We start from the raw sequence: 27238 nt of genomic DNA, 5'->3' as shown, positions 1-27238 counted from the left end.
TCTAACACGTTGCAAAACCTAGAAAGAATGGTCATAACTCTACTCCATGTATGGTTATAATTCGCTTGAAAAAGTTTCGGTTTACTGATATGTTTAAAGATATCTAATTAAATTCCTCCATTTGATATTTTGTGGCTATCGTTCGAACTAGTAATGTATACAAGAAAAACGCGACTTGTGTCACTCAACTTACGGTGACAATAAACTACAATGGTTTATACAAACAGAACAGTAACGTCTCATACAGTGTAAGTCTTTGCTTCCTTAAAGCATTATCGACGATACAAAACTTTGGCTACATCCCAAAACAATCGCCTTTGACCGCGTTATTATCTTTGTAGAAGTGATACCATGTTGTGTATTTTACCTTGTTGGCAACAGCAAATTACATTGTGTAATTATTTCGATTCTATTGATTTTATTTTCATGATTTAAGGTAAAGGTGGTTTGATATCCTTGTATCAAAGGATCATATTCTTATGTAAACCGTAGAACGTTTTAAGGCTATATTGACAAGATGACCAGTGTGCAGACAAAAAATCAAGAATTTGATAAAGACGAATAAATCAGAGAATTCTTAACATTTCAGGGAATAACTAGAGCGTGTTGTCTTGTTTATACAGAGAGTTGGAAATTCTATACAATATGTTTTTTCTTGACAGATAACATCGTAATGTCATGAAATTTGAACTGCCATATACTCGTCTGTTCAAACATGTCAGTATTCAGAACATACCAAACAAGATAAAAAATGTAATTGTTTAAGGTGCTATCGACCATTCTTACTGTAACAAATTTAAAGCCGACTACCTGTAAAATTCTTACTACTTATGGTTCTATGGATTTATAATCATTGAAGGACTTGTCTGAAAGAAAAAAAAACACATTTTAAATTTCTTTTGAAAGTTCCCCCTTTCCTTTTGCACTTTCTCTGGTGAAATTCTATATTTCTTGCAATTGTCATCATTGTCATGTTATAGAAAATAAAGTTTTTAAGTTAAATTATCTATTTCCCTCTATATCATGTAGCTTTCTAGAATTAACGTTCAACAAGGATATCTTAAATTCTCTATTTCATAACGGACTGGTGTATTGTATTATAGGTTTACTTTTAATGCTGTGGATTTTTAAAGAAACTGACAAAACCATTAAGACAAAAACTCTCTTCAACTTATTGGTTGCTGTGTTCTCACTACGTCACACCTTAAAGCTTAAAATTAAATACTGATCCTTACAATCCTGTCATTTAGTAATTACGCTTCATGCTTCTAATTAGTAAGATATAAAAGTCTATGGCTAAAAACTTACCTTACAAGTAAATGGAACCTTTCACTTAGAGTTCATTTTGTTCATGTTTGCCTTTGTTCTTTCACGTTAGCTTACATATCATGTTCCAGAGTAGCTGTAAAACGGGACAATTTCAATAATCTAAGTCTTCCCGGAAGACAGTTGTAATATAAAGTTTAACTCTCTAAGTGTTTATTGATATTTGCAATATCGGTGGCATATCAGTATCGGTAAAAGTAAGCCTCATTGAAGATAACGGCAAACTAACATTTAACTTTTTTTCCCCACAAAAAGCCAGTTTCGATTAATAGCAAGTGGCCAATATGCCGAACAGCTGGTCAAACAAGCATGACGCAAGTTCTGAAAAATATTAACCGATCTAAACAGACCAGTCATGGACATTTACCGTTAAAAACTCATCAGTCTTTGTCGCGCATTAAAGAAAATGTCACCAGTCTGGCTGATGTATTGTAGAATTTTATATTCAGGATAGTAACTTAACGTATGTGAATATATGTTTATACCTACAATAGTAGCCTATCAGTCCTCAGCTGAGAATAAATGTTTTAACACGTGGAAAACCCTCTTCTAAATCATTCCAAAAATTGTGTACATTGCAGAAGCTGCAAAGGGTATAATGGATGCCGTTTGTGAAAACATCATTGACTGATGAAAATATTGTATTTTGAGAATCAAGTTTGCGTATCACATTTTGTTGCCGATATGGTTTACTAAATATTTCAAACACGAAGCACTTGCTAATTTTGGCTAGACTTAGTTGTTAGTATAGCCGGCTGATGGAAGTAAATAAGTGTCTACAGAAATTAGACAATGTGTAAAAGTAAGCTGGCCTGAGGATTCGATCCTACCATGATCTTCTTCAAAGGCTAAATGACAAGTAACAGTAACAGAAGCGACAAAAACACACACGAAATTAGACAATTTAAAGAATATGTTTTCGTTTTCGTTCTGATAAACGCATGAACTTACCTTATAAGTAATGACCCCTTTCAAATCTCAGAGTTTCGTTGTGCACGGTAAGTATCAAGACACGGTAATCTTAGAATAGCTAGGACGATTTAAATGATCCCTAAGTGTTATTAAGGACTGATAAACACAAATGCGTTACAACATTTGTCTGTAATCTTCTTATGTCAAAATATAACTTGAACAAAGAACATCTGTCTGCATTAAGCAACAAAGCTGTCTAAGGAAGCAGTCAGCTATTGCCTTTGTTCTTTACGTGAACTTACGTATCATGTACCAGGATAGCTGTTACACCGGAAAAATGCCATTAATCTAAAGTTTCCTGGAAGAAAGTTGTATCCTGTGAGTGATCATTGACCTGTAAATCAGCTATGGAATGTAGACAAAGATAAAACATCAATACAAGTGGTGATCCGGAGAATGTACCAAAGTTTATATCGACTTAACTTGTTTTAACCTCACATGTTTTGAACCAGTTTGCGAATTGTTCCTTCTTTCACTCGAACTGTTTTTATAAGACATTAGCTTTAGATTTAATCTGATCCTGCTTAGTGTTGACTGCATCAATCTGTATGTCTTGTAATGTATTCTTTAAAAGTATTTTATTACACAGGGAATCGTCGGTGCCGACAGAAGATCTTCAGGTAGGTGTAGTTGTTATGTTATATGATTGACCTTATGATAAGAAGTAACCTCAGTAAGCTATATCACTTATGTATTATAAATGTTAACACCTCAGTTGACCAACTTGAATGGCTGGAAATGTTGGTTCTTTAGTGGTCGCTCTAAACGTTTTTTTTTTTTTTTTTCAATCATGTCACCATTTCCGAACATCTATTATGAAATTGATTTCCTCTGAGTAGTATATTTTCGATCTTTTCATGTCCAACGTGCTACATCGATATTTTTTCATGTGCGTTAAATGGAATTTGACTGTTTTCATTAGTCTTTAAGTACTGATAACTACGAAAACATTTGATTCAAATGGTCTTTGAATTTTATGTTAACGTAATTGTTTCAAAACAGTTACATCTGAGAATCCAACCACGATTACCTTATTAAATTTAATATCAGTCGCGATATCTTCCTCTATACGGTAGTTGAGTAATCATTGGCATAAAGGCTAATCGCTAATCTATTATCTTAACTCTCATAGTAACAAAGCCATGTTTATTACAATTGGCTAAGAATGCTATTTTCGTTAACTGAAATGAATTTTCAATCGATAAAATGTTTATTTGTTTTACCTTTCATCCAGGTTTTACATACTTTGTTTTTCAACAACCTGAGTATCCGAGAGATTGCAGAGAAGTATCGAATGTATGTTCCTCTACCCACAATACATCTGGAGTGTACCTTATTAAACCAGATGGCTACCCGGAACCGTTTGAGGCTTACTGTTATAATGATCTTGATACTGGTGGATGGACGGTATGCCATAGTTGATAACTTGATGTCCCCTGTTTAACTTTAACCAGTTTTAAACATATTTACTTCAATTTTGCCCACAGCAATACATAGTGATGTAAAAAAATCCTTTTTTCAATTTGAATCTTTTTATCGAAGCAAAATTTAAATCAATTATTTTTATACATTTTGAAATTAAGTTCAGTGTAGTTCATCTTCCAAGAAAAACTGTAAACCTTTAGCCTACACTACAAATTGAAGTTATATATATAATTTATATTTTCTGTTAGAAATGTTAGCAACAAATCACATTGCGGTAGGGAACGAATAATTAATATTTAATAACGTCCTAGTTAACGCTTAACTTCTTTGGTATTCGTCGTAGGTATTACAGCGCCGAAGATCAGATTCCGTCAATTTCAATAGAAGTTGGAAAGATTTCAGAAATGGCTTTGGCTTTCTAGGGAGTGAGTTTTGGATTGGTAATGAGAAAATTGCCTTCTTAACAAATCAAAAGCGGTACCAACTGCGAATGGATTTTGAGAACGTTGCTGGAGATACGTACTATGTAACATACGACGATTTTCGTATCTCAGATGAATGGGGGGATTATCATATATCTAGTTTAGGTACATTCGAAATATCAGATGGTAAGTGTCTTTTACATTCTTATTAAACATAAAGCCAAAATAACTCGTATTTGTTTATTAAATGTCGAAAGTAACGTGCATAAACTGAAAGGTTTATTCTGAGATCGAATTGATCTTTTGGAAGTAAAATTGAGATGGCAAAATTGTTCTTAGCTTGAATAAACTGCTACAATACATATAGTACGAGTATACATAGAGTATACCAGCGAGTACAACGGTGCTAAAATACATATAGAAGCGGTTCCAACATAATGTGATATATATTATATGTTGAAATATTAATATTGCATTATTATCTATACTAGATTTCGAAATGGCCTCCATTAGCTGAATTGTGATTACGCACTTACTATATTACTGCTTCGTACTCAACACTAACATTGGTTCTGAACAAGGAACCGTATCTAACATGTGTACAACAGAATGTTCACACATTAACAGTTCCGTCTCTCAGTTTAATCAAAACAACCAACGTTGTAATTAATAATCATTGTTGTCAAAAAGTAGTATAGTAACTCCGCGGAAACTCGGAAACAGAAGTAAGCTATGACTATATGGTTTCAGACCAGTTGTGCAACAAATTATGGAATATTATCTCGTAATGTTGAATAAATATTAACATAAAGTTGAATAAGGAACAGCCACTACCTGATTTAAATTGTTCTGTATATATTCGAACTGTTTCTGATTGTGTGTTTTTTCCTTTAACCTTCAGATAAGAATGACATGAGAGGGCAGAATGACAAACCTGTTCTTTCTCATGTCATATTCTTCGTTTCTCTATCGGGTTCATATTATTTACATTTTAATATTTCCTGGCTCTAGGAATGATCCCCGAATGGTGTCCGGCTAATGAGATATTTAGCAATGAGACCTGTGAGAGGACTTGTGATGACCCTGACTCTTGCATCTCGGCTACATCTCACCCAGAAACAGAGCAATGTGTTTGTGTCGGTGATTATCTAATACAGCATGAGCGATGTATCCCTCTGAACCAATGCAACTGCTTCGTTGCTGACAAAGGAGGTGTATTAAGGGTCAGTACGGCTTTTTCGGGGCATTTTAAATGCTTTCCTCTTCATTTATTGTTTGATAGCTACCTTTTTATGGCGAATCCGGAAAGCCTGCGTCATCCGAGTTGGCTTCAACGACCGCATTTAAATTTCTTAAAGGGCCATATCCTTGCCTAGACCAATTGATAGGAAGTTTGTATTGACCACACACTGTTGAAACCCTGTACATTTCACTGTGAAAACCGCAAATTGATGAAAGATTTATTAGTATTTTCGCTGAATATCTTAAATTAGGACGACGAGTTTTACGTCAATTCAAGATGTACACAAAGATCAACTTGTAGGAACAACCAGATTATAGAGGCGAGTTACCAGTGTAGTGATCACGCAACCTGTGATGAGAGGAACGGTGTCCGTAAATGTTATTGCTATCAAAACTACCAAGGAGACGGAGTGACGTGCACCCACAACTGCTTCCATGTTGCCAAAAGAAGTGTATTAAAGGTCAGTACATTTCTTTCAGGCCATTTAAAATGCATTGATCTTAATTCATTGTCAAAATAATTTGAAGCAAGCCTTTAACTAGTTAAACTTGTCGATTATTGCAATACATTGACAGATAACCGAGTGGCGTATGCATCGCGGTTTAGGCAGGGACCATGGACCCCAATTCCGTCGCCGGTGCAGGCAAACCTGTCAGTCGTTGGATGTATTACATTAAGAAGGGATTGATAATACTACCTATACGGATGTTCATTCCCTCATAAATGTTACATAAAAAGTCATGATTTACTTTTGAACCCAAAGTTTTGCCATTAGAAAGAATTGTAGCCTAAGTGTTAAGTTGAAATAAACCTTTGAATGCAACATTTTTTAGCTACTTTTTGGTTTTAATGGCAAATCACTAGGTCGAATATATTGGAGTTTGGTTCGAAAACCTCATGAAATTTTTTAAAGTTCATACCCTTTGCGAGAAAAGTCGAGGGGAAATTTGCATTGGCAATATTTCATTCATTAGGTTTTTTCGCTGAATATCTTAAATTAGGAAGGCGAGTTTCACGTCCATCCGAGTTGTACACGGAGATCAACTTGTAGGAACAACACGCTTGTAGAGGCGAGTTACCAGTGTAGTGAACACGCAACCTGTGATGAAAGGAGCGGTGTCCGTAAATGTTACTGCAATGAAGACTACCAAGGGGACGGAGTCACGTGCACTCACAACTGCTTCGTTGCTGCCAAAGGAAGTGTATTAAGGGTCAGTACATTTCTTTCAGGACATTTTAAATACTTTGCTCTTCATGCATTGTCCATATTATTTGAATCAAACCTTTAACTAGTTAAATTGTCGATTATCGCTATACATTTACAGTTAACCGATTGGCGTGTGTATCGCGGTCTAGGCAGGGACCATGGACCCCAATTCCGTCGCCGGTGCAGGCAAACCTGTCAGTCGATTGATGTATTACATTAAGAAGGGATTGATAACACTACTCATACGGATGTGCATTCCCTCATAAATGTTACAGAAAAAGTCATGATTTACTTTTGAACCCAAAGTCTTGCGATTAGAAAGAATTATAGCCTAAGTGTTAAGTTGAAATAAACCTTTGAATGCAACATGTTTTAGCTACGTTTTGGTTTTAATGGCAAATCACTAGATCGAATATATTGGAGTTTGGTTCAAAAACCCCATAGAACTTTCCTAAAGTTCATACCCTTTGCGAGAAAAGTCGAGGGATAATTTGCATTGACAATATTTAATTCATTAGTTTTTTGTTTCGCTGAATATTTTAAATTAGGAAGGCGAGTTTCACGTCAATTCGAGATGTACACGAAGATCAACTTGTAGAAACAACCAGATTATAGAGGCGAGTTACCAGTGTAGTGATCACGCAACCTGTGATACGAGGAACGGTGTACGTAAGTGTTACTGCAATGAAAACTACCAAGGGGACGGAGTGACGTGCACCCACAACTGCTTCGTTGCTGCCAAAGGAAGTGTATTAAGGGTCAGTACATTTCTTTCAGGGCATTGTAAATACTTTGCTCTTCACGCATTGTCCATATTATTTCAACCAAACCTTTAAATAGTTAAATTGTCGATTATCGTTATACATTTACAGTAAACCGATTGGCGTGTGTATCGCGGTCTAGGCAGGGACCATGGACCCCAATTCCGTCGCCGGTGCAGGCAAACCTGTCAGTCGATTGATGTATTACATTAAGAAGGGATTGATAACACTACTCATACGGATGTGCATTCCCTCATAGATGTTACATAAAAAGTCATGATTTACTTTTGAACCCAAAGTTTTGCGATTAGAAAGAATTATAGCCTAAGTGTTAAGTTGAAATTAACCTTTGAATGCAACATGTTTTAGCTACGTTTTGGTTTTAATGGCAAATCACTAGATCGAATATATTGGAGTTTGGTTCAAAAACCTCATAGAACTTTCCTAAAGTTCATACCCTTTGCGAGAAAAGTCGAGGGATAATTTGCATTGACAATATTTAATTCATTAGTTTTTTGTTTCGCTGAATATTTTAAATTAGGAAGGCGAGTTTTACGTCAATTCGAGATGTACACGAAGATCAACTTGTAGAAACAACCAGATTATAGAGGCGAGTTACCAGTGTAGTGATCACGCAACCTGTGATACGAGGAACGGTGTACGTAAATGTTACTGCAATGAAAACTACCAAGGGGACGGAGTGACGTGCACCCACAACTGCTTCGTTGCTGCCAAAGGAAGTGTATTAAGGGTCAGTACATTTCTTTCAGGGCATTGTAAATACTTTGCTCTTCACGCATTGTCCATATTATTTCAATCAAACCTTTAAATAGTTAAATTGTCGATTATCGCTATACATTTACAGTTAACCGATTGGCGTGTGTATCGCGGTTTAGGCAGGGACCATGGACCCCAATTCCGTCGCCGGTGCATGCAAACCTGTCAGTCGATTGATGTATTACATTAAGCAGGGATTGATAACACTACTCATACGGAAATGCATTCCCTCATTGTTGTTACATAAAAAGTCATGATTTACTTTTGAACCCAAAGTCTTGCGATTAGAAAGAATTATAGCCTGATGCCTGATAGCTTAATGGCAAATCACTAGATCGAATATATTGGAGTTTGATTCAAAAACCCCATAGAACTTTCCTAAAGTTCATACCCTTTGCGAGAAAAGTCGAGGGATAATTTGCATTGACAATATTTAATTCATTAGTTTTTTGTTTCGATGAATATTTTAAATTAGGAAGGCGAGTTTCACGTCAATTCGAGATGTACACGAAGATCAACTTGTAGAAACAACCAGATTATAGAGGCGAGTTACCAGTGTAGTGATCACGCAACCTGTGATACGAGGAACGGTGTACGTAAATGTTACTGCAATGAAAACTACCAAGGGGACGGAGTGACGTGCACCCACAACTGCTTCGTTGCTGCCAAAGGAAGTGTACTGAGGGTCAGTACATTTCTTTCAGGGCATTGTAAATACTTTGCTCTTCACGCATTGTCCATATTATTTCAACCAAACCTTTAAATAGTTAAATTGTCGATTATCGCTATACATTGTGTATCGCGGTTTAGGCAGGGACCATGGACCCCAATTCCGTCGCCGGTGCAGGCAAACCTGTCAGTCGATTGATGTATTACATTAAGAAGGGATTGATAACACTAATCATACGGATGTGCATTCCCTCATAAATGTTACAGAAAAAGTCATGATTTACTTTTGAACCCAAAGTCTTGCGATTAGAAAGAATTATAGCCTAAGTGTTAAGTTGAAATTAACCTTTGAATGCAACATGTTTTAGCTACGTTTTGGTTTTAATGGCAAATCACTAGATCGAATATATTGGAGTTTGGTTCAAAAACCCCATAGAACTTTCCTAAAGTTCATACCCTTTGCGAGAAAAGTCGAGGGATAATTTGCATTGACAATATTTAATTCATTAGTTTTTTGTTTCGCTGAATATTTTAAATTAGGAAGGCGAGTTTTACGTCAATTCGAGATGTACACGAAGATCAACTTGTAGAAACAACCAGATTATAGAGGCGAGTTACCAGTGTAGTGATCACGCAACCTGTGATACGAGGAACGGTGTACGTAAATGTTACTGCAATGAAAACTACCAAGGGGGCGGAGTGACGTGCACCCACAACTGCTTCGTTGCTGCCAAAGGAAGTGTATTAAGGGTCAGTACATTTCTTTCAGGGCATTTTAAATACTTTGCTCTTCACGCATTGTCCATATTATTTCAACCAAACCTTTAAATAGTTAAATTGTCGATTATCGCTATACATTTACAGTTAACCGATTGGCGTGTGTATCGCGGTTTAGGCAGGGACCATGGACCCCAATTCCGTCGCCGGTGCATGCAAACCTGTCAGTCGATTGATGTATTACATTAAGAAGGGATTGATAACACTACTCATACGGATGTGCATTCCCTCATAGATGTTACATAAAAAGTCATGATTTACTTTTGAACCCAAAGTTTTGCGATTAGAAAGAATTATAGCCTAAGTGTTAAGTTGAAATTAACCTTTGAATGCAACATGTTTTAGCTACGTTTTGGTTTTAATGGCAAATCACTAGATCGAATATATTGGAGTTTGGTTCAAAAACCTCATAGAACTTTCCTAAAGTTCATACCCTTTGCGAGAAAAGTCGAGGGATAATTTGCATTGACAATATTTAATTCATTAGTTTTTTGTTTCGCTGAATATTTTAAATTAGGAAGGCGAGTTTTACGTCAATTCGAGATGTACACGAAGATCAACTTGTAGAAACAACCAGATTATAGAGGCGAGTTACCAGTGTAGTGATCACGCAACCTGTGATACGAGGAACGGTGTACGTAAATGTTACTGCAATGAAAACTACCAAGGGGACGGAGTGACGTGCACCCACAACTGCTTCGTTGCTGCCAAAGGAAGTGTATTAAGGGTCAGTACATTTCTTTCAGGGCATTGTAAATACTTTGCTCTTCACGCATTGTCCATATTATTTCAATCAAACCTTTAAATAGTTAAATTGTCGATTATCGCTATACATTTACAGTTAACCGATTGGCGTGTGTATCGCGGTTTAGGCAGGGACCATGGACCCCAATTCCGTCGCCGGTGCATGCAAACCTGTCAGTCGATTGATGTATTACATTAAGAAGGGATTGGTAACACTACTCATACGGATGTGCATTCCCTCATAGATGTTACATAAAAAGTCATGATTTACTTTTTAACCCAAAGTCTTGCGATTAGAAAGAATTATAGCCTAAGTGTTAAGTTGAAATTAACCTTTGAATGCAACATGTTTTACCTACGTTTTGGTTTTAATGGCAAATCACTAGATCGAATATATTGGAGTTTGGTTCAAAAACCTCATAGAACTTTCCTAAAGTTCATACCCTTTGCGAAAAAAGTCGAGGGATAATTTGCATTGACAATATTTAATTCATTAGGTTTTTGTTTCGCTGAATATTTTAAATTAGGAAGGCGAGTTTTACGTCAATTCGAGATGTACACGAAGATCAACTTGTAGAAACAACCAGATTATAGAGGCGAGTTACCAGTGTAGTGATCACGCAACCTGTGATACGAGGAACGGTGTACGTAAATGTTACTGCAATGAAAACTACCAAGGGGACGGAGTGACGTGCACCCACAACTGCTTCGTTGCTGCCAAAGGAAGTGTATTAAGGGTCAGTACATTTCTTTCAGGGCATTGTAAATACTTTGCTCTTCACGCATTGTCCATATTATTTCAACCAAACCTTTAAATAGTTAAATTGTCGATTATCGCTATACATTTACAGTTAACCGATTGGCGTGTGTATCGCGGTTTAGGCAGGGACCATGGACCCCAATTCCGTCGCCGGTGCAGGCAAACCTGTCAGTCGATTGATGTATTACATTAAGAAGGGATTGATAACACTACTCATACGGATGTGCATTCCCTCATAAATGTTACAGAAAAAGTCATGATTTACTTTTGAACCCAAAGTCTTGCGATTAGAAAGAATTATAGCCTAAGTGTTAAGTTGAAATTAACCTTTGAATGCAACATGTTTTAGCTACGTTTTGGTTTTAATGGCAAATCACTAGATCAAATATATTGGAGTTTGGTTCAAAAACCTCATAGAACTTTCCTAAAGTTCATACCCTTTGCGAGAAAAGTCGAGGGATAATTTGCATTGACAATATTTAATTCATTAGTTTTTTGTTTCGCTGAATATTTTAAATTAGAAAGGCGAGTTTTACGTCAATTCGAGATGTACACGAAGATCAACTTGTAGAAACAACCAGATTATAGAGGCGAGTTACCAGTGTAGTGATCACGCAACCTGTGATACGAGGAACGGTGTACGTAAATGTTACTGCAATGAAAACTACCAAGGGGGCGGAGTGACGTGCACCCACAACTGCTTCGTTGCTGCCAAAGGAAGTGTATTAAGGGTCAGTACATTTCTTTCAGGGCATTTTAAATACTTTGCTCTTCACGCATTGTCCATATTATTTCAACCAAACCTTTAAATAGTTAAATTGTCGATTATCGCTATACATTTACAGTTAACCGATTGGCGTGTGTATCGCGGTCTAGGCAGGGACCATGGACCCCAATTCCGTCGCCGGTACAGGCAAACCTGTCAGTCGATTGATGTATTACATTAAGAAGGGATTGATAACACTACTCATACGGATGTGCATTCCCTCATAGATGTTACATAAAAAGTCATGATTTACTTTTTAACCCAAAGTCTTGCGATTAGAAAGAATTATAGCCTAAGTGTTAAGTTGAAATTAACCTTTGAATGCAACATGTTTTAGCTACGTTTTGGTTTTAATGGCAAATCACTAGATCGAATATATTGGAGTTTGGTTCAAAAACCTCACAGAACTTTCCTAAAGTTCATACCCTTTGCGAGAAAAGTCGAGGGATAATTTGCATTGACAATATTTAATTCATTAGGTTTTTGTTTCGCTGAATATTTTAAATTAGGAAGGCGAGTTTTACGTCAATTCGAGATGTACACGAAGATCAACTTGTAGAAACAACCAGATTGTAGAGGCGAGTTACCAGTGTAGTGATCACGCAACCTGTGATACGAGGAACGGTGTCCGTAAATGTTATTGCGATCCAAACTACGAAGGTGACGGAATCACGTGCACTCACAACTGCTTCGTAGCTGCCAAAGGAAGTGTAGTAGGGGTCAGTACGATTCTTTAGGGTATTTTAAATGCTTTGCCTGTATTCATTTACACCTAGCGAAAATAAAAAGCATGGCAACGCAATTATGATACACCCAAAACGATTAACGTTACCTAATATGTTTAAAACGCTCATGACCGTTTATTAGTGTTAATCCAGTGTGTCATCAAAAGTCGCTAAAAATGTAACAAATATCATATATTTTACTATCTTTGGAATATGACGTCATACATTTATCTTTCCAGGAAGGTGAATCATACATCAATTCTGGCTGTTCCTTACGAATAACCTGCACCAGTAACGTACTTACAAGTGAGAGGTACAGTTGCAGTGCAGACGCAACCTGTGAGGAGCGGAATGATATCCGTAGATGTTACTGTGTCGAATGGTTTGCAGGTGATGGTGTTACATGTACCCGCAGTGGACCGAGAGATTGTTCTGATCTATACAGAGCGGGCAGAAGAAATAACGGAGCATATACCATTTATCCCGCTGGAAGCTCTGGTTTTGAAGTTTATTGTGAAATGTCTAGTGGGGGATGGACAGTAAGTTTTAGCCATTGACAAACAAAAGCTTTCCCATGATAAACTTGTGTTTTCTCATATGACAGGACTTCGTTCAGTAACATTGGAAGTAAATCATTCAACTATTTAATTAAATTGATCCATCTTCCTATCAGTTCATAACAAATCGGATTATTGACCTTCACCAATTAATTTCTCTTACTTATTGTAGTACAATGATACATTGTATACATTACTTACTTGCCATCTATAAACTAATTGATTCTCTTTTTAGATTTTGCAACGACGTACAAGTAATTCCGTCAGCTTTTATCGAAACTGGAATGAGTACAAAAACGGGTTTGGAATTCCAACAGGAGATCATTGGATTGGCAACGATAAAATATACAAATTGACAAATCAAAAAACCTACCAACTTAAAATAGAAAAGACAAACAGGGAAGGAGCAAGATACCACACCCGTTATTCATCTTTCAGAATCAGTAATGAGGGAGACAAATACCGACTGTCATTGAGTGGCTACAATGGAAATGCTGGTATGTATTGTGCTAAATGTCAATCACACGCATACTTGTAGTTATTACGTAATATCATTCTAGCATAACTACCTGTAGTTTTAATCACACTCTTGGATTTGTACTCGTACATATACTCAGGTCATGTTATAAATATAGTGTATATACTAATGTCAAACTGTATTAGATGTCGAGCTTAGAGTCCCGTGCGCATTGCTCATTAAACAATTGCCTTGCATTTTAGCACGTGTTGGTAAAATGATATATTGTTGTAACATCATACATAATATATCATATCAACCACTTTTATATAGTTAGTAGCGTCTGCTTGCTCGCAAATGTCAAGCTTAAAACATTAAGGAATTATAACCAGTCTGGAAACCTAAAAACTGCTGCAGCTTTTCAGCTTACTTTGTGATTGAAATATGTTATTAAAGAGTGAATTAAATTAATTTCTTAAAGAACGACTTTATCATTTCCAAAGAAAAGAAAATTAAGTTTCATTTGACCATGCAATATTTGTTCATTACAGTGATTGAGAGGCCAATTATATTACAATAATAACAACAAAAGTATCAAATGATTCGGACATTTTTTTAAGAGATCAGTCGAGACGAACTGTATGTGTTACATTCTTAAAGAGCATTACTTGCCGTATTTCTTGTCGTTAGAAATGTATAATCATATGGTAAACTATTAGTTTGTTGATATCAAATTAAAGTAATCCGTCAGTATGAAATATAAGACGTTATCACGAGAGAAGATGATTACATGAATGATACAATCAAACACTTTATTTCTCTCACACTTATTTGAACAACTAGCATATATTAAACAGTCAAAACTATATATTTTACAAAATGCCGAAAGTGAATACTTCAACAAATGCACCGTTTACATTTCTGTTAATCTGACACTCAGTACTATATTATTAATTAATATTTGTCGAAGAAAGAGAAATATTAATATGAATACAATATATACATAAAGAAATATATTGTAATACTTCACGATGTTCGCAAATTAGGTCCCAGACGAATTGGCAGAATTGAAACCGCTCCAGTAAAATCCGCAAACGTGACTACAGCACAAAAATATTACGTAAGCTCAAACTTAAACGAACAAACAACAAACGCAAATATACCCGACAACTACAGCAAACGACTCCAAAGTGACATAATAATGTCCATTTATAATAAAAGGTAACAACTTCATATTTTACAAGAAAACACCTTCATTAATTATTCGCTAATTTCCGTCCAGGTAACAATGCTATGGGAGCAAATTCAGGATATCGATTTAGTACGCACAATGAAGACAATGATGGATCGAGTACCTTCGACTGTGCAGAAAAACACCGAGGTGGCTGGTGGTATCCAGACGATAGTAGCACGGGCTCTACCAGCAACTGCTACTCATTCAGCGACCGCGTAGCTACAGGTGGCTACGATTACTCTGACTGTTATTGTTATTATTATTATTACTGTTATTATTATTATTATCCTCATCATAAATGTTATAATTGCGATGGCTGTAGTGGTTATTATAATTATAGATGCTGCCGAAACAAAAATCCGGTTTATGAGACAACTTTCTATTCCTGCGGCTACTCCAATCTGAATGGGGATTACTCGTCCAACAATTACCGCGGTATCTTCTGGAAGAATCTTCACGGTTCTGATTGCGGAATAACAACAACAACAATGAAAATACAGCCACGTCAATAATCAAAGTAGTGGATTTGAAGTCTTCAAGGTAACAAGAACAGGAAACGGTTGGCGATATAATAACATATATTAAATAAGGAAGTACATATCGAAGCTATAGTGGAAGTTTGCGTATTTGAAAGATCGAATTGAAGGAAAGAGACACTAATAATCCTTCCAAGGCAATACTATATTATGGGCAAAATACTAAACAACGGTGAACCATTTTACCAGTGGGACAGCCAACAAAGAGAACTCGATGGCATTTGATACTTTTTCAAATAGTTTTCGATAATTGCATTGGATTCCAAACTTGTCTTTTAAAATGTTATCAGTAATAATAGCACTGAGAATACTATGAAATTATGCAATGAAATATATTAAAAAAATACATCAGTATGCTGACTAGTCATGTTCCTTTCCAAATGTTGCGATTATATTGAATAAAAGTTAGTGGCAATGTAATGACATCGCTTAACTAGCAACGACATCTGATACGTTTTGATTTACTTTCTGGGTTGTTTATGTATTATCTTTGAGAGATCAGTTCTACTGCCAGAGTAAAGCGCACTGGTTTATGCAAACAGAACACAACCATCCGAAATCACCATAATATGTGCCCTCCTTATTCCTGAATCAATATCCTAAAATTGACACAATTAGATGATACATTTCCTCCGATAATACACACGAATTTGATCATATATAACCAGTGTTCTGGACGACACCTTTAATTAGATATTTTCCAAAGGTACATATTCAACCAGACTTAATAACTTACCATTGATCTGCATATATTTCTTACTCCCTCACTCATCCCCATGTATGAATATGATGTGGTATTTATTCATTTGGTCATCTGCTTGGTTGTCCCGAATATAGAAACTATCGTTCTCCAAATTCCTTGTTTTGCGATAAACACCTGATCATCCCCAACCCCAGCATGAAATTAAAGCTTTACTGCTGTGTTTAAAATATAACAAGTTTGAGTAATATTCCGACATGAATCCCCTTGAGACTTACAAATTCAAAGGAAAGTGTAATTTTCAAGAATAACTTAGAAATGGGAGGGCATAGGTGGGGAGGGGGGGGGGGCACGGCATGACAGTGGCCTTTGTATTCCGACTCCACATGTCTGGTATTCAACAACAGATAATGGAGTCTTGTTGATTATTCAAAGAACTAGCGTTTTGTTCATTAAGATGACAACAATGACAAACACAAAGCAACTCGTATTATACTTATCCATACCGTCAGCTAATTGCTGGTTCGTATTGACATATTTGTTATCATTCACAACTATTGTTTGTAATGTATATACATGTTTAATGCTTCGGTAGTAATTCTACTTCAAATCGGCTGATATATAGAGAGAGACTGTGGATGCAACGCCTTCGCACCATTCAACTTTACTGGCCCAACATTCTGTTTTTAGCGTTATACGTCGACGGTGAACAGCTACCATGGAAACCGTTACTCCTTAATTTTACGGATGATCGCTACGTCATTGCCTGTCTTCGGGATTAAATAGTATGTTCAGTGACTACGGCAATCAGATCAGTTGTAGTGACTACGCCAAAGGTTCCCCATTGTATGCATTTGATATGACACCTGACCTAGCTAGCGGACGCCACTTTAATCTCCGAAAAAACGTATTGTGCGCATTGAAATGCAATTTGAGTACGCCCTGACCAGAGTGCGGGTGTGTTTGTATACGCTGAATATGACGTTGTGGTAGCAGTGGTTAAACCCGCAACGTTTTCATAGACATTAAAGCTCTTTGCTGGAACCGTCATTAATACAAAACAATTAACTAAAAGGAGAACCGGAAAGTAATCGGGTGGCAATTTTCGTTAGGGTTGAGCAAATATTATTTCATTTTACTCATTTGGACGTCTTATTTCTGGCATTTCAAATTGTCAGAATCATTTTAATAAGGAGTTTGCGTGGTCATCAGGATTCAAATATATCGTAAGCTAAGATGACGGTAGCTCTCATGAGACAATTGCGTATATTGTCCTTTTCATAGTCGATACATTTTTTCTTTGTTGTTAAGGTGGTATTTGAAAAAAAGGGAATCATTTCTCTCAATGCCCGAGAGGATTGTGTATTGCTATTGGGAATATCAGCCATCTGTTATAGAGCTGTCTGTGGTCCTCTCTAAAATCCTTTAGTTGAGGGTCTCCTGTCGGAATTGGAGACATTCTTGACCCATCTTACAAAAAGTTGATGATTTTAGACGATATCATGACGTCACATGGGAACGATCAACGCACAAATGATTGGTTTTCCAAAAGAAACTCAGCATGAAAATATGATGTTAATAGAAAGATAATCATATGAAATATTTCCATGAGCTATATCACAATTTTTATTTAACTGGCAAAGGAAACAAGTAATATCACATATTACATCATGTTATTTAAAAGCCCTAGAGACAAAATCCAAGTCTCAAATTTGGCAAAACAGATGCATCCAGAACAAGTCAAACGTATGCAGGAAGCGTTTGCAGATGCTACCAAGGAACCATACGGATATAGATATTCATCAATCTAAAGCCTTATACGCCCACGGATTTTCGTTTTCGTACAAACACTTTCCACATGAGACCCAGTATGCCTACGTACCCAAGTGATCGAAGCAAAACAAAACATGATAAAACTTAGACACATAGTTCTAAAACTTTCCTTTGTGAAATGAAGCGCCACCGTAGCACCAGCAACACGTCGCTTTAGAACCATGCGCGTGAAATGGTTTGTTTTATCAAAATGTTACCCCAAAAGGCGAAAGGTTTTCCTACTACACGAGGACACCAAATTAATTACCAATGTATGTGAATGCGCCGCCAATGTGGTAAAAAAAGGCAATTTACCGTTACCTTGCGTCCGGAAACTCGAAACTGTCATGGTACAAGAAACATCTAAGGGATTTTTCCATCAAACGCCTATCCAATAAAAATCGCAAGGATGTATTAATAAAGACAGGATGTTTTTTTTATTTTGATATCAAATAGTAAATCCTACTCATCACTGTACAACATTATCAATATATGTACATAGGTGGCGTAAACGACACTCGAAAATGATAAGATCTTTTTTAACTTACATTTGATTGAAAATAGACAATTTCACATGAATATTTATTTTAAAGCCTAGTTTCCAATAACAATAATGGTTAGGAACTGCATAGGCTACTATGTAACCGAAATAAATACATAAAAGAAATGGGAGAAAAAGATGAAGAATACGAGAGAAAGTTAATAACATTCCGACAACGAAGCATAATTGAATAAATGATTGAAGGAGAAGGACAAAGACAGAAAGGGTTGGAGTAAAAAGGGGGTGGAAGAGAGCTGTGAGAAGAGGAGTGATGGGGGGAGGGGGTGGAACAAAGGAAGAAGGAAGTGGGACAGAAGAAAAGTTAGTCATGTCCTTCCTAATCTAATAACTCAACCAAGTGTTTTTTTACTTCATATATGCAACAGAAGACCTCATGACTTTCAACACCAACCGTCAAATTTTTAACACATTGTAAACATGTTTTTGCCCGATTGAGTTTTATGTTGTATCTCGGGAATTGCCCCGAAGTCGTTGTCTTATACAATATAGTCCCGTCACTTTAACTGATGGACCTCAAATATGTAAAAGGGTTTGTTTAAACTTAAACGCAGAATAGATATACACCCTGGACTGATAATAGTGTTTGCTAGAAGGCTACAACATACCAAATTAAAGTTTGGTGTACAATTTTAATGTACCATTGTATCAGTATAAGTGATAATAATTATCCAATAATCATGTTAAAATGTGCGTTTTCTACCTTGAAATAATATCACGTTTAGGCTTAAAAACTTTTATATAGGTAAATGAGTCTTTATGTCGAAAATTGTCAAATTTGTCAAAACTTCCTCATTTTATTGTTGAATATAATATTATCATAATATTTAATGAAGTGTAGGTTAAATAAAACACAATTTGATCCACTATGCACTCATTCTTAGTTTAATTATTAATTGTATTTCAATAATACACAACATTGAGGAATTATTATTTATGTCACACATAGACAAACGTGCCAAATTGCTTATTTTGTTTGCGCTTTTTTTCATATATAACGTCAGAGGTTTTGTGCTATTAAGTCTAACAATTAAGTATATGAATAATTTTTTGAATAGTCCTATCAACTGAATAAGCTATGAAGCTGTGAAATGTATCAATGTGATTAGTTACACCAACATCCTATCAGATATTTTATTTAAATAGGACTATGTGACTTTTAATTGCTTTAATTAAAATTCTATGGACGAGGTATTAAATCGCTTTAGTAAGTACTTACTGATTAACCTGCATTGGGTAAACAAATACTGCTGAGAGAATATGAGGATATGAGACCTGTCTGCAGCTTAACGAAACAGCTATTTACTCAACTTACCACGATGAATCCGTATTAGCGATTGAAACTACCATTCCCACTCCCACGAACACGAACACGAACAAAGTAAGGTGGTTATATGGAAAATTATAATAATATATACAACTTTCCGACAATGTAATCTAAATTTAGATATGATTAAACAAAAAATATAGGATATTGCTAACATATAGGTGGAAAAAAATGTTTGAATAATCGCGTATCAACTCCACAAATAAGTATTTCATAGAGTACATGTTGTAAAGGTTGTCCCCAACCCATATACTTACCGGAATCGGATAGAGGGGGCTCTTTCAAATATATTTTGTTTAGAACTTTAACAGAACCGATTTCCAGCATCCCATATTCCTAACGTATCCCAATTCCCACTCATCACTGTAACACTTTATTATATATATACAAAGGTGGCGTATACGACACTTGAAATCAAAACATCTTTATTCACATATATGTGATTGGTAATTGACAAATATACATGAATATTTATTTTTATATACTAGAATCGGTGAAAATCGATATGTCCGGTGACAGGAATTCGCAAGGAGTGTGGGACGCCGAATATGTTATTACCGAATTGCTACCAGTAATTCAAAGTGATCTTTGTTGTGTTGGAGTGTGGGACATAACATAAACATAAGCAGGTAGAAATATTCTCAACGTCTTTGGAATGGCATTTATTTATATTGATCGAAAAGTTTTCAGCAACAATAATGGTAAGGACTTTCATAGGCTACTCTGTACAGTAAACATAAAAACACTTAGACGAAATGGGTAAAAATGGTGAAAAACACGAGAGAAATTTAATAATATTCCAACAATGAGTTATAATTAGCGAACTTTCTTAATATTAATAGAAATGTGTTTGAATACACGGTTATCATTTATAATCAGTATGTTGTGATGGCTCTCCTATATGTCACTATTATTGTCATTGAGATCGTCTTCTTCCTTGTTGTAATATTATATTTAGAGACACTAAAGACATATGTTTGTTCATTTTGACCAAATCACCATGTACTATACACCCATCGATACCATGTAGTGTTACTATATAACGTAACGTCTAGGTCATATTCCTCTATTAGGTTATATTAGGAAGGGTGTATGCAAATGCTTTAACACAAGAAGTATAAACTCCGATTTCTTGGCACAGATAATAACGTCTGGCAATATGCCTTTGTATCATTGTAGTAAAGAATCCAGCCACGATTCTTTATCATTCAAGATGTACTTCCTTGTGATGTCATCATATCGAACACGTGGAACAGTGCTACGTGGCTCAATCACGTGATATCATACGGTTTATACGTCCATAAGATTCCGTGCGGTATCGTAAATTGTCAACCACGTTGTTTAGCATATAGTACCTTGTACTTACTAGCAAGGAAAATAGACGGCACTACCTTGTAAATGATTGTGTAACGTTAAAGCAGTTAAGGTACTTTGATATCATAATAAATATCACGGTGTTTATTGTGTATGGAACGGGAAGTCCCTGCTCATGTTCATTTAAAGTGAATCAGTTTACTGCATGAGTGATATTGTAACAAATAATGGACTGATATGTGGAAAACCATCCGATACATATAACTAGTACGGTAACTACTGGTGCCACCTGTAACACAAGTTACCGTGTTACGAACACAGCGTATAAATTACTGATGCACGGCTGTGGGACATGAACAGTAGTAACATGTGTCACAGGTGGCATCAGAAGTTACTGTACTAGCTATGTGTTTGAAGTTAAGTAGGTACGGTACCGTTGATTCCAGTTCAAAACTCTCTTTACATAACGTCAAATCGTCAAACCGAGAACTAAGAAAGGCCATGTTCCGGTATAGTTATAGGCTTACCTATAGCATAAAACGTCTAGATCAGGGACGTAGCTAAGGCCTGATGATTGGTGGTGTAGTGGCTGAAATTCCAACTGGATGGGTTTTGGAGCCAGAAAATTCCGACTGCTGCCTTGTATCCCCCCTCCCCCGTGCTACTCGTCAACATTCTCATGTTGAACGCGCGTAGCGCGCGGAAATATTTCTTCGATACATTTGTATCACTGGCCCTCACTTCACAAACTTATTAATCACTCTGGCTAAACAAGTAAGCAACTGAGTATAGTTATCTGCTTAGGGGAGACATAGACTACTGTCGACAAAAGCTGTGTTAATGTAACAAAGGGGATTTTTATTTCAACAAAGTATATTCGACGACATAGTGAATGACCAAAAAGTACAGTGCTTTTTTATAGCACGCTTAATATTATTTTCTTGGGGGGGGGGGGTCGGGGCTATTTATCACTCACATGAAAACATTTCAATTGTTCACTTCATTCCAACTGAGCATTTGGAATGAAGTGACTGAACAATTACACATTTTGCAGAAAAATGTCGAGATACGATAAGTTGTTAATTTAACATTTTGCAGAAAATTGTTCAATTGCTCAGTTAAAGCAATCCAACATTTTTCTGATTTATTTATAAGATTTTATCTTGTTATCTAAACAATTTACTGAAAAATGTCAACTTATGGGGCACATTTTTTCTTATGTTGATGGCACCTTTAAGCTTCCGTTGATTAGCATTGAGTGTTTTAATTGTATACCATAGAGGCAATGTATATCCTGAACTTACTTGAAGCTAGCATACCAGGTCAACCCACCCAATAGCAAAGTTAATACATAAATTAACCGAATTGAAGCTGGCGAACGTTGAACAGTAGTTCTATTAGGCATTTTTTTTAGAGTATTTAAAATCATACGAAGTTTTGTATGGTGGAGTATAAGGATCGCGAGATACAATTTCTCAATGTGACAAGGAAAACTTGGTAAATATGACTGATTAAAGGTCAATTGTGACCGAAATTTTTTAGGTCACTCACGAATTACAAGAATATGTGAAAATTAGAGTGCGACAGTCGGAAAAATTAGAGTGAGACAGTCGGAAATTCAGAATGTCGCACTCAAATTTTCCAACTATCGTCAGTTTTACCAAGATTGGAGGGGGGGGGGGGAGGGGTGAGACACCCCCACACTCCCCTCTAGCGACGTCCCTGTTCTAGATATTACTTCATTTAAGAATCGCGTATTAAAGAACTCGCATCAAATGGCTGGCACAGGAACTACTTTTATGTCCAACAACCGTGTATCAATCAGTTATTACTACTTTGTGTTCAAACAAATGTTACAGGACATGAACAGTACTTACTGTGCGAGTCATGCTTATCGAGTGGAAAAACAATATTACTGTTGTTGTTTTAACCAAATTATTGTTAATTTTGAACTCCCTAGTAAATAAAAACAAAACCACATCGTAAAATATAATGACTCTATTCACTGATTGGCCAGCCCTAACTTACTATTCCTGTGATTGGTCTCATATTCGAAAGGTGCTGTTTGATATTGATATGTCACGAGTCCAAGCGATTTGGTGTTAAAGTATTTTAATACGTTGAGAGCGTCCTTTGCATACATGATGTCCCATATCAATAGAGGGTTTAAACGACGAAAAAACACAGTTCTTAGTGCTTATAATTTGCCTTCTCTATTCCACTTATTATTTTTTTAACTCGTAAACATATGTGGCAAGATTAAGACAATTAAAATATAGTCATTTAATCCAGTAATGGTTCAAAATACAGATAATTTGGCATATATTGTATGAGATGTAAACACCCATTCTTATAATTTCCTTGTGGTTGAATCGCGAGTTCTTAAATTCTAACTAACCATTCGAGATAAAAGAGCTTCTAAGTAAACAAAGCACATATTTATCCTGTAATAATAATGACACTTACATTATATACAGATGTCGATATGTGACACACTAGATTGCATAACATAGATTATGGATCTTAACTGTGACCGACTGATAAATTACGTGGTGTAAATGGACATCCGTACGTATGAAGGTCCGTCGTTGGGTAACGATGTCACGTTCATTACTTCTGTCACTGTCTCAGAAGGTCAGCAAGTATCTCCTTCATTTCGTGCACCCTATTTTCTCTGTTTCATTTTATTTTGGATCAATGGCAGAACTTCGAAGCAAATATATTTTCGTCTTTGCGGTTTTGCTGCTTTTAAACTCAAATGGTTTTCGGGTAAGTTTCTAAAATATTAATAAAATGAAATTAATTTCTTCAAAGTAAACTTGAATTAATTTGTTTTACTTGTATACTTTTTTAACTGATTGAGTGGAACTCGGTATTTCATTAACTTCAGATTAAAAAAATCCTGTCCTTTTTTCTACATATAAAATATAACAACGGTCTACCTGTGCTGACTTGTTACCTCGAGTCTTTGTAGAAATATTACGACTGATGAGCTATCCGCTCAATTCAACTGTAACTTTCTTGAAACTTAGATATGTTTTTTTTTTAAACTTGTGCGTTATCGAGCATTATTCTAAACACAATTATCTCTCTTTATTACTGCATTTATTCTCTTGCCCTTATATTTTCTGCTGATAGCCCCACTATTCGTACTGTCCATTCTGTATCATTTGTTGATACCCAATTATGAATTACATCATTGATTTTTTTTTAGAATCAAACAAACGCGTAAAAAGAAAATCTGCAACAGAAATTTACTAGGCAGAAAATCTACCTTTTACATGTCTTTTTAGAGGCTAAACTATTTAAACTCAACACGAATCTCTTGGAGGAGAACTTTGAAACATACCAAATACATATACATATTGAAATGTCTAAATTTTATTTCTTAAATAAATCTCAAATTCACACATTTTGTTTTTAATACAACACGTTTCTCGTCCATATTGCGTGCAAAGCCTAAGCGGTCTTGTAACGAGTGCATACGGGTTTCAAAACCCTACATATGATGAAGTATCCATTAACCTATGCTAAGAAAAATAACATTATGGTTAACTTGTGAACTAATTGGTTGTTTATCAAAGCAAATATCGGATGAAATTTAAAATGCGAATGTATAAAACAATTAACAATTAAAAAAACTGAGAAGTTATTCCTTCATGATGATAATTTGTTCCTTCAAGTCATAAAATAATTCCAAAAATTTATCTCTCCGTCAAAATGACTGCCGAACTAGTATGATAACATAAATAAAGTTAAGCTTTTGATTTTCTAAAAGAACAAATATGCATACGGAAATGATAATTAAGCAGAAATGTATATTTTTTTTTGAGCTAAGAAAACCTCAGTATGGTAACAGTTAACATTAGAGCAATCCAAGCACTTTCAAATTAGCTTTTCACAAAATTGTTAATATGTTTAGTATTACAATATACAACTGACAACAACTTGGAAATTTGCTCGTTGGCAGGTATCTGTAAAACATTACACAACCAACGCATTAATGTAACACACATTTCAATACAGGCAAGTACGTACGAATAGATATGATCAGTCCATCATGTAAATACCCAAGAGGAACAGATTGTATCTTAAAATGATCAACACTTATTAGCCAAACATCCCCAAAACACCTTATATTCGATACAGGTAATTTGGCAACCAATATTTAAAATCCAAATATCGTCTCCATTATTGTTATGTACAAAATGTTTATCTTAATAATTCTGTATTTTGTCTTAAAACATTTTTTTTTTATGACCAAGCAATGTCAATCCTAATATTCCTTCTTAAAATGTATCAACCTCCTAATTTCAATCGTTCCCCTTACTATTTTGCGGGTTAAATTAACACTGTATGTTCTCCAATGTTTTGTTTTCCCTCTGGCGGTCATAGCATCGTATTACACATGTATATGTTAAAAATGTATTTGATTCGGTCATGTGCGTTAATCAAAGGAATGATTTTTAACTCATGTCAATGTAATAATCATCAACTAAATGTAAATATTTAAATGTTCGACATATTTGTAAGAATTTTGCACGAAACGCTGCTTTAAGAAAAATATTAAAGTACGATAATTATAGACTAAATGTTATGAAAAGTGATAGGATATTAAGTACATAAAAACATAATGTGAAAAGTTCTAAGTTCTGAAATTGTGCCTGTAGCATCAGAAAGAGCGTCTACTAACCGACAATCAAAAACAAGTTTCATGCTAAGAATATTTTTATTTAAAGTTGTACCAAACCAATGTCAATTAAAAGGAGAATAGTAACAAAAAACGTGTTTATTAACATTACTCAATCAACCCAGACAAAACATAAATAAATGTATATATCTTCTCGCTGTGCGCTTCCGTTGTAAAGTTCCTGATTCTGTTTTTCAAAAGAACAAAACTGTAGAAATGTTATAATTTATGATTTAGAGCTTTCTTGCCCCGTTGTCGACAAGACAGGCTTGTATCCATCATTTCCTCGTTCTTACTAGCAAAGTCTGTTATTAAAAATATTTAAAATGTTACCGTGCAACACGTGATCACGTGGACAAGAACAGTTATTATTCAAAATCGTGTTGTTTTAGTGAGTCTAGACGAGGTTTAATTGACAAGAATTTTCAAAATGGATATATACAGAAACTCTATAAATTGCTTTACAAGAAGCTTAAACGTTCTTGTAACGAGAGCATATAGGTTTCGAAACCCCTACATATGATTAAGTATCCATTAACCTAAGCTAATAAAAATAACGTTATGAATAACTTGTGAACTAGTAATTTGTTTATCAAAGAACATCTCGCATGAAATTAAATATGATAATGTATACAACAAGTAACAATATCATTACACAACTCGCGAAGTTATTCCTTCACGATGACAATTTTTTTCTGTCAATTCATAAAAGTATTCATATTTTCCGAATACAAAATGTATCTCTCTGTCAAAACCACTGCCAAACTATTATGATAAAATAGATCAAGTTCAGCTTTTTATTAAAAAAAAAAAACAAATATTCATACGGACATGATAAATAAACTTTTGAATAAGTTTAATATCCAAATTACTATATTTACAACTTTATACCGATATGATCAATCTGTTGGATTTAATATTCGAAAGAAGCATCATTCCTAATACAAAAACATTTAATGTGTCAACATAAAGTATCGATGGTTTTTCGTGTGCATACAAATGGCAGCTTTACACAATATGGCTGATTTTTTTTTCAAGACGAGCTAAGAAAACCTCAGTATTGTAACAATTTATGTGTGCAACATTTAAAAATCAATTTTAAACTACAAAAACATTAATAGATCAATTCAACATGAGAGCATTCCAAGCACTTTCAAATTCTCGTTTACAAAAGTGTTACTATGTTAAGTATCATACTGTATATCTGACAATAACTTGGAAATTTGCTCGCTGGGCAGGTATCTGTAAAACATAACACCTTAAACGCATTAATGTAACGCACTCTTCAATACAGCCCCGTAGGCCTACGTACGAATATATATTGATCAGTTCATCATGCAAATACAGAAGAGGAAACAGAATGTATCTTAAAACGATCAACAATTATTTGCCAAACATCCCCAAAACACCTTATAGTTGATACAGGTAAATTGGCAACCGATATTTGTAAGCCAAGTAACCCCCGTCTCCAACAGTTT

The 27238-nt window shown here is 35.3% G+C and overlaps 2 protein-coding genes across 3 annotated transcripts in view; one reads left to right on the top strand and one right to left on the bottom strand.

Annotated features, from left to right (window-relative positions):
* Nucleotides 1–27238, bottom strand: part of LOC139973407 (uncharacterized) — a 316080-nt gene that overhangs the window by 91178 nt on the left and 197664 nt on the right. Inside the window, exons 1-2 of one of the 2 annotated variants that reach the window (XM_071980066.1) lie at nucleotides 2278–2415; nucleotides 1309–1402 (exon numbers count right to left, since the gene is read on the bottom strand). The exons of the other annotated variant lie outside the window; for it this stretch is intronic. The gene's annotated coding sequence lies outside the window, so the exon portion shown is untranslated. Of the gene's footprint in view, nucleotides 1–1308; nucleotides 1403–2277; nucleotides 2416–27238 lie in introns of those variants that run through there. 2 annotated transcript variants of the gene reach the window in all.
* LOC139973397 (uncharacterized) lies at nucleotides 3492–15803 on the top strand. The gene is made up of 16 exons (XM_071980049.1): nucleotides 3492–3705; nucleotides 4067–4331; nucleotides 5157–5368; nucleotides 5639–5848; nucleotides 6390–6599; nucleotides 7144–7353; nucleotides 7898–8107; nucleotides 8609–8818; nucleotides 9343–9552; nucleotides 10097–10306; nucleotides 10851–11060; nucleotides 11605–11814; nucleotides 12359–12568; nucleotides 12814–13113; nucleotides 13367–13628; nucleotides 14871–15803. Exons 1-16 carry the CDS (start codon nucleotides 3505–3507, stop codon nucleotides 15332–15334), a joined length of 3804 nt encoding a protein of 1267 aa, XP_071836150.1. The 5' UTR covers nucleotides 3492–3504; the 3' UTR covers nucleotides 15335–15803.

This window comes from Apostichopus japonicus, chromosome 9 (genome assembly GCF_037975245.1).
Source record: "Apostichopus japonicus isolate 1M-3 chromosome 9, ASM3797524v1, whole genome shotgun sequence".
Lineage (NCBI taxonomy): Eukaryota > Metazoa > Echinodermata > Holothuroidea > Aspidochirotida > Stichopodidae > Apostichopus > Apostichopus japonicus.
The sequence above is the reverse complement of the archived record's forward strand: the minus strand, read 5'-3'. Positions and strand labels throughout refer to the sequence as shown.